Source organism: Haliotis cracherodii, unplaced genomic scaffold (genome assembly GCF_022045235.1).
Source record: "Haliotis cracherodii isolate W230 unplaced genomic scaffold, xgHalCrac1.p SCAF_18, whole genome shotgun sequence".
Classification (NCBI taxonomy): domain Eukaryota; kingdom Metazoa; phylum Mollusca; class Gastropoda; order Lepetellida; family Haliotidae; genus Haliotis; species Haliotis cracherodii.
The window spans coordinates 8105196-8116608 of record NW_027266273.1 but is presented as its reverse complement, the minus strand read 5'-3'; the positions used below and the strand labels follow the sequence as shown (position 1 = coordinate 8116608).

Below are 11413 nucleotides of genomic sequence, written 5' to 3'. Positions count from 1 at the left end.
ATTAAATGTACTTATTGCGTCGTGTAAGTCATGCTGATATTGATACAACTATAGGACTTTCACACAGAGTATCATACCCAAATTCCACTGATGGTAAAAATTCAAACGTATCTGCACAAAATCTTATATCGAAAACTATTATGAAGGACAAATTATATATTTAAAAAATCACGTAAACATTTAACGACCACAGTCTGCACGTGAATATTTACCATCTGGAGGCCGACTGGGTGTGCCGAATCTGATCTGACAATCATCTCAGCCAATACTACACAAGAGTTCAGCACCATAGACGTTATTCACTTAATGTTATGTATCTATAGTTCGCATTCATCATGTTGTGTTGTTGGATGTATAAAGATGGAAAACAAAGTTGCCAAGGAATAATAAAATAATATCTCTAAACTGACTGAGTATGGTTTTGCGCCGCTTTTAGCAATATTCCATCAATATCACGGCGGGGAACACCAGAAATGGGCTTACCAGATTGTATCCATGTCGGGAATCGAACCCGGGTCTTCGGCGTGACGAGCGAACACTTTAACCACTAGGCTACCCGACAGCCCCTGATCTCTAAAGATAAAAGGTACCGTGCGTTAACCTATTAATTATACAACATCAACGCCAGAGAATAACCATTCTCGAATAACCGACGAAACAGTTTCCATTGGACATAAATTTGACAATTAAGTGAATGGATCACTGAAAATCAGTGATCACACGGGTGTTGCGAAAAGGGTAAGAATAGAACTGTTGAAATAAACGTCGCTGGTCACGTTCCAAAGATGAGGGAATGTTATGATAACGACAGTCATGTCGTGGGAGAGTACTAATTCCAGTATCAATATAGAAAGATATCAAATATCAATCATGATACTGTAATATCTTTGCTTGAAAAAATCACCATGCTTGCGAAATGCATTCCATACCATATCACTCCCTCCTGGAAGGCATCAGATAATCATCAGATCCCCCGCGTCCACCCAACTGTCCCCCCTCCCCTATCCAACATTTCTCCTTGTTATCTCCGATGTGTTTGTGGCCTGAGATGACTCGACGGCTGTGTGTCACTAACAGTTGACAATAGGGATCGAGGCGGCAGACAAAGGTATGTATCCTGTCTATCCTTTAACCAAGTCACTTAACGAAGACAAATGTCACCGGTCTGGAACACACAAATTAAGCCAATGCCTAACATAGTAATCATTGCTATGTGTAAACAGAGAAATTGTGTATGCAGAACTTGGATAATTATAACATTGGAGTTAGCAAAAGAAATCATAGTATGTTTGGTATTATTTGAATCCTAATCGCTTAGAATGCAGTTTTGAACGTCAACCTATTTTTCAAAATTTCCCAAATCTTTAACGAATTAACTGTTTACTGAAAAATTAAATGTAGCATGTTTAAAGAATCATAGAAACCAAGATAAATTGCAATTTTTCCATTCAGATTAAAAAAATATTTATCACACACGTGTACTTGAAACCTTCGTTTCGTTTGTTTCAGAGACATTAAACACTGGTGAGGAAAGTCCTTTATAGAAGACATCACAATGTAAGTAGATACCATATTAATTATTATGATAAATGCAAACCTATATGTATGAGATATATTATTTACTTCTTGTGTAAGTATGTATGGTATTCTTTTACTGTTAAAAAAATAATCACAAATACAATTATATACATGGACAATCGTTCACTTGCCATACCTTTTGTTCTCAGACATATGTGTTGTGACTCCCCCAAAATGCTCAGCCACACCTATCTGTAAATATTATATCTCAAACAAAAAACATTCGCATTCGTTGACAGTCTCGATATAACTTGAATCTGACATATACTTACTCTTGATTGCTATCATGTATTTTATGAAGAGATCATATATTTGTTAACATTGGTTCAAACTATATGTTATTGGTTTATCTCCCCACCACAGTAGAGAGCGCTCAAGATTTTATTTCCTGTACATGGTGATAATAGGTGACAGCACTGATACGAACTGTGGCCTCGAGACAGATTTAGATTAATAATCTTCTGATTATTGGAAAGAGTGTATGTCAGTGCGAAATGTAGAGCGAGTGAGTTGGGTTTAACGCCACTTTTAACAGTATTATCCCGGCTTAATGTGGGAGGAAAGTCCGAAGCGATACAAGTCTTTGACGTTAGCCACTTTGGTGAAACCCACGGATATGGTGCTGACAAACCTAGAAACATAATCAGGACGAACCGGGATTCGAAACCACAAACATGTTTCTGGTGTGCCCAAGGGACGCAATCTGCACAGCGGACGCCTTGGACGACTGGGCCACCCGTGCGCCCTCTACATGTCGAAGACCATGATCTTATGTGTTTGGAAACATGTCTGTCCTAATGCAACCATGTACACATACGTATTGTCATATGGTCAGGGGGCACGGGTGGCCCAGTCGTCCAAGGCGCCGCGATTCGCTGTGCAGAGTTGTGTCCCTTGGTCACGCCAGAAACCTATGATTGTGGGTTCGAATTCCGGTTCGCCCCGATTATGTTTCTAGGTTTGTCAGCACCATACCCGTGCTCGTGGGTTACAACGAAGTGGTAAACGTCCAAGACCAGCATCACTTCGGGCTTTCCTCCCACATTAAGCTGACACGCCGTGTTATAACTGGAATACTGTTAAAAGCGGCGTTAATCCAAACTCACTCACTCATATGGTCAACTTTACCAGGCTACGTTTAATCCTTATTTATCATGTCATTTCGAATCCATTGTGACAGTCAATGATAATTTCAGGTTGAAACAAGCGCTTGACCAGCTCGCAAAGCTGTCCGCTGCACGGTCGACACGTGATGATGACCTCATTGACCAGCTGCACCATTACGTGGCTGTTGGGACACTGTTGGCGCTAGCGGTGCTGGTTGGTGCCAAGTCCTTTGTGGGGGCCCCTATCAATTGTTGGGTAGGTCCATAATACTGTGTACAGGATGCACTTGTCTGTACCCCATGCCAGCTCCGCGGAATATAATAAATAATGAATCCAACTCAAGTCTGGAATGATTGGCAAGTCGGGACTGTCCCTGCTCTGACATTAAGCTCTTGACGCCATTTGGATTTAATATTCTATTTTTTATTTTGTAGAAATATATTTTTAAATGATAAGATAATTTTATTTCTGGCACTTTATTTGAGTCTACAGGTTGTACTTTCATCAAAACTTGAAGGGATATTCCATTCAAAAATCAAAATCTATAAGCATGAAAAATGAGATGATAATTTACTCTCGTATTGCACACATTTGGAACACGTAGCACGCTGTTGATTGCCAATTTTTAGTAAAATTGGGACGTCATCGACACACCAATAAAACACTATACACCTATAAACCGTGTGTGGAGCTACGATAGAGTTACTCTCGCGTTTGCTTTTTATCTGACTTACCATGGACAAACTTGTTGTCGCTGATGCGTCAATTTTGGAAAGTTTTACTTAGACCGTGAATGTTCTATCCCTTGTAACTTTTGAACAAGAGTCGAATGACCCTCTCTGAAATTTTCGTAGAAAGGGTATGCCCGATTGTACCTCAAAGTTCATTATGAAGGCACTGCGCATAATATGATTGGTATCATCGCCTATGTGTTCATGTTATTTAAGTCATCATTTGAAAACTGCATCTGTTGGTAGTTACAGACAATTCATCCAAGCTTTGGCTATTTCATTCAACGTTAAGCATAGCAGAAAATAGATCAAGGTTCTGAAATGTATGAAACCTCAGGAATCCTAAGGGGACACTGATGGCCCAGTCCCTGTGCAGATTTGAGCCCCTTGTCAATTCCAGCAACCAATGATTGTGGGTTCGAATCCCGGTTCGCCCTTTTTATTTTTCTAGGTTTGTAAGCACTATACCCATGCTCGTGGGTTTCACCAAAGTGGTAAACGTCTGAGGCCTGCATCATTTCGGGCGTTCCTCTCACATCAGGCTGACACGTCCTAATATAATTACTGTTAAACGCAGCGTTAATTTCAACTCACTCACTCACTCAGTCGCTTAGAAATTCTAAATCGAATTTCTTGCCATCACCAGGTATTTTCAATTCCTCACATATATCCATTGATTACACTCACCAGAATGATAATTTGGCAACGTATTTGTATCCAAATGACGTTTTCAGCCATCAATTGTACTTTTGAACTGCGCAACCCGTGTGAAATACTTAATATAAGATTATTATTTATCAGGTACCGAAAGAATACGACAAGGATCATTTTCAAGATTACGTGAACGCCTACTGTTGGATATCCGACATGTACAACGTCCCTTTCTCGGAGTCACTTCCGGTGGCGGTTGATGACCGGATGTCCGAAGACCGTGACGTCAGCTTCTACCGCTGGGTCATCGTCATGTTCATGATCCAGGCGTTTATGTTTGAGATCCCGCACCTGATATGGAAAACAATGAAAGGCTTCTCCGGCATCAATATGGAAAAGATAGTCGGCATGACGCTGGACTCACAGATGCAGCCGGAAGATGACCGCGACACCAAGATGAGGCATATCTCCATCTTCATAGACAGATGGCTGAAGACGTACCGCCGATTTGAACAAAACCCGTTTGGGAATCTGAAGAACAGTTTAGCTAACGTCTTCTTCTGCTTTGGCAAACGGTCCGGTTGCTATCTTACAAGATTGTATCTGTTCGTGAAGCTGTTATATTTCATCAACGTGGTTTGTCAGTTCCAAGTCCTTACCTCCTTCCTTGGGTTCAACTACTGGGGTTATGGAGGTCACGTCCTTGAACTTCTAGCCGACGACTCCTATTGGGTAGATCTACACAACTTTCCCCGCATTGGAATGTGTGACTTCCAGATCCGCCAACTTCAGAATGTTCAGACATTCACGGTTCAATGTGTCCTGTCGATTAACCTCTTCCTGGAGAAGATCTATGCTGCACAGTGGTTTGTTCTTCTCCTCCTGTCGCTGCTGACTCTCGGGAGTCTGGTGTCCTGGACAGTTGAGGAAGTGTTCACCTCAAGACGGGAGAAGTTTCTCAACAAGTACCTGTTCATGCTTAAAGATGGCGGAGATTCGGTGGACCTGAAGCTCTTCAAGAAATTCGTTCGACATTATCTCCGAGATGACGGCATCTTCCTGTTGAGAGTGGTCGGCAACAACACCAGCGATATCATGACCTTTGACCTCCTGAAACACCTGTGGGCTAAATTTAAGAAGGAACATCACAAATCTGATGACGAGTTTAGCCCTGAAACGAAATCTTTTATCAATAGCCCCAGTGTATAAATGATAAGTCAGGATAGTATTTTTGTAGCTTCACCTAGGTCAGTTTCAGCTAGTCTCATTCTTTGATTCATGATTTCACAATGTTATCGAATCTTGTGAATAGGTTTCATAATAGGGACCAACCACTTAAAATTTCAAACAAAATTTCTGGTTTTTTTGGTACAAGCTGTGCGGAGAAAAATCATTTTTTCCGGTATATTCTGGAACAAGCTATTTCTTCCAAACAAATCCAAGTGCCGCCACCCCTTCCAGAATATCAGATGGCTTGCCCCTAATGATTCCTGAAGGTTTCCGCCTAAATAAATGGAAAGTGTTATTAAAAAGACATTGCATTCACAAAAGGATTTTTTTCAAGCTTAACATTTTCTCGTAAACGCTGTTCTTGTGTTTTAATTAAGGATTGGTCCTGTTTTTAAGCCTCGGTGTCAGAACTAAACCCATGTTGGTTGTTTCGTCAATACGCTGCGCGTATTTGACCTTAGTCTTTACATGATTTCGTTCAACAATATGTTAAACTCCATGATATAACTGAAATACTGTTAAAGATGACATATGCATCAACCCATTCACTTACACTTTCTTCAGATGAAGCGAGACGCACGGGTGGCCCAGTGGTCTGAGGCGCCGCAATTCGCTGTGCAGAGTTGCGTCCCTTAGGCACGCCAGAAGCCTATGATTGTGGGTTCGAATCCCGGTTCGCCCCAATTATGTTTCTAGGTTTGTCAGCACCATACCCGTGCTCGTGGGTTTCACCAAAGTTGCTAACGCCTAAGACCTGCATCACTTCGGGTTTTCCTCCACATTAAGCTGACACGCCGTGATATAACTGGAATACTGTTTAAAGGGGCGTTAAACCCTACTCACTCACTCAGATGAAGCAGGGCTGTGCCCGAACGATATCATGTATTATACGATTTTGAAAGTATCGTGATAATTATTTCGTTATCACGCGGTTTTGACACATCCAACCTTTATATATATACCATGCTTGAGTGTATCAGTTTACAATGAAACCCAGTTAATTCGGAAACCCGTCTTTCTGGTCGATTACTGGTGTGACAAGAAAGTTATAATTTATGTAAGGGACATTGCTCCGTAATCTTTAATCTGAAACTTTGATATTCAAACAGTTCCGTCCGGATTAGCAAGGTTTCACGGTATTAATATATTCAGAAATATATATGGTATATTTCTTCAACATCGATTGAGATCATGAATACAAGATTAGCTTAGCATTGCCGTTAGTTAAATAACGTTACAGTACTTATAATAGGTTTGCATTAACAAGCATAGTGCCATGGGCTTTGTAGGGTAACATTATTATAATTATTATATTATCACATTTGTATTATCACATTAGTGTTGTATTATCACATTAGTGTTATCACATAGAGTCTTAGTTCTTTATTATATAATTCCACATATATGCTTTATTATATCATTACTAGTAATGAAAGCTATTCTTGATGTATCTTTACCGTTAATCTACCTATATCAGTTGTAAACACTGGATCCAGTTATATTTTTCAAGAGTTCCACATGGTCATGGTATCTGACTAAAATAATCAGTCACAATCACACAATTATAATTATTTTTCAGTTGCCTGCGTACAAATACACTTGTGAAATTAATATAACAACACTGTGCGTAATTCCCATATAGGCCATTTCAGCGTACTTATATTCCCTGACATATCTGTATTTACTCAATTCTGAAAAGACCTACGGCACTCGTTCAACCAAAAAACGGGTTTAATGATAGCAATAGGATCTTACGGAATGTATATACGTAGCGAAAGCATTAACCGTGAACAAATTGTCTTCGTTTCAGCTTTATTGTTCTTATCCCATATATGTATGAATCTATGTTAATGTACGGACAGTCATTAGAAAGATTACACCATACCTTACCTGTCTAGTGGTACATGTCTAGTCTAGTGTCTAGTGGTATATACATGATATGGCGATGAAATTTTTTGTCATTACTGTTTACTCAAATTTTGTCCAATGAGATATTCTGGTGATATAATAAAGACGCGTGTTTCCATTATTATGTTTGTAATTGCACATACAGTACTCACTCGTTAATCCGGACCCCGTGAATCTGGAAACCCGCGTTACGGACCAATACTGTTAGGCTGTGTCTTTCCCTGTATATGACTCCTCAGCCAACAAACTTAATTGACCGGTTCTGCAAGAAAGGTGTCTCCATATAAACATGGCCACATTGTGGGTGCTATGGCATTTCTGACACAGGTTGGAGATGACACGCCCACCTTTTCGAGAGCATCTGGTGTCATCATTATTTACTAGTAATTTCATAACAACATATCCTTATCATACAGTCGGAAACGTACAACTCTGCTATTAACATATATTTCTTCTGGTTATGACAAGGGTCTTGTCGCTTGTATGTATTTGACATGTGTGTACGTTGTTCTACTTATTATTATACATGTACGTTGCTTGATAAAAAAAAACCTTGTTAATTAACCATTCGACCCGTGAAGATCCGGGTTAGAATCGGTCTCCAACCCATACCTGCCGTAAAAGGCGACTATGATTGTCATAAGAGGTGACTAACGGCTGGTCCAGCTCGCTGACTTGGATGATGCATGTCATCGTATCCCAACTGCGTGGATCTATGCTCGTGATGTCAATCCTTGGATTGTCTGGTCCAAATACGATTATTTACAGACCGCCGTCATATAACTGGAATACTGAAGAGTGCGGCGTTAAGTTTTACAACTTCGTTTTACTGACTAAATTAAGTATTCATTGACACGATAGGAACTGTCTGTATGGAAATAGAAAAGACAAAACTATTTCCATAATCATAATAAATATCGCGACGTTCAACCCCATTTCACCTCCCCATCTTTGATCCCCGACCTTGATGATGTATACCTATGATAAGTGTCCTGTGCTTGGATATGCATGGTGCGCACCCCCCCCCCCCCCCCCCCCCCCCCATATATTTCGAAAAAAATAATTATTTCTATATAAATTACCATACCACCAAAGACAATAAATAGATCTTAATTGTGCACCCACCCCAACCCAACCCCACCCCCACCCCCACCCACCCCTTTTTCAAAAAAGCTGTATCCGCCCATGATATGGCTGGAAGAATGTCTACCTATGATCAGTGTATTGTGCCTTGAATAATGTCAACAACATCTCTCACTCACAATCTGACTCCTGAGATTATTTTGGACCGATTAAAGTCTATCCGAATATTCATGCTACTGGGATGACGATGGGGGTGCAGGGGGCAGTCAGTGTGCGTCCATGACTTGCCTCACACACCACACAGTGACCCCAGATAACCTGTCTCCTCCAATGTGGGAATTCTGGGATACCAAAGTTCCTTGTGAACATTTTACCACGGGTGACCGTTTGTTTGATAAAGCAATCCCACTCACCGATAAGAGATGCCCATTTGACGACATACCACGCAAACACGGTCATTGGATTGCAACCGCGATGATAGTTGCTTGACAACTAGTTCACATCAGGTTTAAAAAACTTTCAAACAGTCAATGTCAGTTTTAAGAGGAAAGCTTCAAACATCTTTAAATGTTTCACAAACAGTATGACACAAGTGGTATTGTGAAAAGTCACTCTTTTCGATAGTACCTGTCAAATAAGGACCCTGACTAATCTGAATCTCTGTCAGTATCGGAATCATAGCTTTGAAATCTTAGCCAATGACATGTCACGCACAACTCATAGCTATGTAAGTTTGTTTGTTCATTAACGACGCACTCACCAATAGTCCTTCTATACTGTCAGGTAAAAGAAAGTATACACTTGGAAATTTAGGTGAGGTGTTCTGTAAGAAGTGTGTTGTTGAACTGATATTGTCCTGCTCTTCGTTTTAGACGACGAATTTGTGATATACTGACGAATTGATGAACAAAATGTTCTCTCGGTAATCTACTCCCCGGTACTAAGATCCCCGACAAGGCTCATGAAACATATTATCCTGTATAATCCGACATTTATAAAAAGAGGGTAGTCTAACGAGGTCATTCGAAATCGTCAAACTTAAACGGGACGGACGGGACTCAACCCCCAAAAAGTACGAGAATCTGTACTTTACTAAGAACGTGTTATCCCAAATATAACATTTGTTACAAACATTAACATGTTCAACTTAATATAATACGCTACAGTGGAAAATAAACATCGGCTCTTTAACCGACAAAAGCAACATTCGTGATGAGGAGTTATTGTTTACACCATTGAAATCGCATATTCCATTCCGTGCATTACATATCCATATAATAAACTACGGTTATAACGAACACAATGGGACCACTAATTTTAGTTCCTTTAACCGTAGTTCGTTATAAGCACACGTACAGCAAATGGACGGGACAAAAACAATTCGTTATATCCGTCGGTACGTCATAAGCGTGTTCGTTATAAATGTAGTACACTGAAAAATAGTTACCTTTCATATACATGTATTTTCATATAAACTAGCCACTTTTTTTATACGATCGTGTTTTAATTTTCTGTCCGAACACATTATATTTTTGTTTGCAAAGAGACAAACTTACATTATAAAAATAATACGGCTATCGATTAGGTACGGAATGTTTGGCACATATCCCATGGTAATAGTTGTTTGACTACACAGTTAACTGCGTCTGTGTATAATATGTCGACCATCCAGAGAAACAAACTGTGGTCCTAGTTTCAGTAGGGGGCAGTGGTATGTTCGACATTTACCCTATCGAAATAAGATCAATGAAATGTGCAAATGAAATACATGAAATTTAAGTTACGTTGAATAAACAAGGGGCGTACAAAGCGTATTTTCAGGCGTTTCAGTTATCTGACAGCCACACCTTCTAGAAGACAATGGTCTTGAGAAAAGTTCGCGTCTGACTGGTAATTCTTGGAATTTCTCGTCCCTGTGACTGACAATGCTGGCTCCACGCTAAATGTAATTTCTTGGTACTGCTGTCCCATATTTGGATGTATTCACTGCCTTGTTTGGAAGTGGTTACTACTTTATTCGGAAGACTGACTGACACATATCACAGTCGGTATCCCGGATGATATAACCCCGTCCTTTGTACACCATTGACCATTGTTTTATCGTTTTTAGTATTACCCCGCCCTAATATACCCCTCACCACCAACGCTCCCACCTCCACCGGCTGTATGGGTATCTGATTATCCTATGTATCAATTTCTGTGAGTAAATATAGGCCGGTCCAGTGATGGTTTACCCTGGCGTTAGGTTAAGTCCCAGCTCAGATCGCAAGGTGTTATCAGACAAGCCCGGGAAATGACGTCACAATATCGTTCTAGGGACGTTTTGGGTCGAATCATCAGTGTGAGGTGAGGTGAAATTGGGTTTAACGTCGCGTCCAAGATTATTGCACTTATATAGCGACGTGTGTGTGTGTGGCTAATGCTTGGCCACAGTTAAACATGAATACCCACTCAAACACAGTATACACACTCCTTGTTTTAGCCCCTTAATGCCGAGCGTCAGGAAAGGCAACAACAAGTACCATCTTTTAAGGTCTATTGGTATGACGCGGCCGGGGATCGAAACCCGGACCATCCGCTCTCCGGGCGGACGCTCTACCACTAGACCAAAGGAGCAGTCTCATCGGTGTGCTTTATAGGAAGGATCGATTCAGGTACTGCCTGCAGATCATGCGAGGTGGGGATTGGGTGGTTACATGGCTCAGTTTCATTCAATTCAGTTCTTTATTGTGTGAAAGGCCACATGCCCATATACAACGGAGTTACATAACATATTATAAGCTACAAAGTCAATGCAACAATTCACTACGTAACAAAAACGTATGATGTATATACTTGGACGGGCGGTCAGAGGGAAGGTAGCTCTCAGCTGTGACCTTGTGCATTGTGTGTAATCATAACCCGAGGACTGATCTTTTCTCGCGTAATGAATCATTGTTTTGTTTTGTTATCCTCTGGTCATTTGCTTCGTCAGACGCCGTGGTATAGCTGCACAATTACTGATTATATATGACGTACACCTACGCAGATTCTGATTTCACGGTGGTGCGGTGCTTAGTGCCTGTAGAGCGTAAGGTCGCTGGTTCGATCCCCGACCGCGTCATACCAAAAGACGTCAAAAGATG

General features: G+C 40.7%; 1 protein-coding gene across 1 annotated transcript; it reads left to right on the top strand.

The window, feature by feature from the left end:
• Positions 1 to 1083: 1083 nt before the first annotated feature.
• Positions 1084 to 5867, top strand: LOC139465221 (innexin unc-9-like). The gene is made up of 4 exons (XM_071246893.1): positions 1084 to 1108; positions 1510 to 1557; positions 2775 to 2940; positions 4218 to 5867. Coding segments are annotated over exons 2-4 (1227 nt in total). The 5' UTR covers positions 1084 to 1108; positions 1510 to 1555; the 3' UTR covers positions 5277 to 5867.
• The last annotated feature ends 5546 nt before the right edge of the window (positions 5868 to 11413 follow it).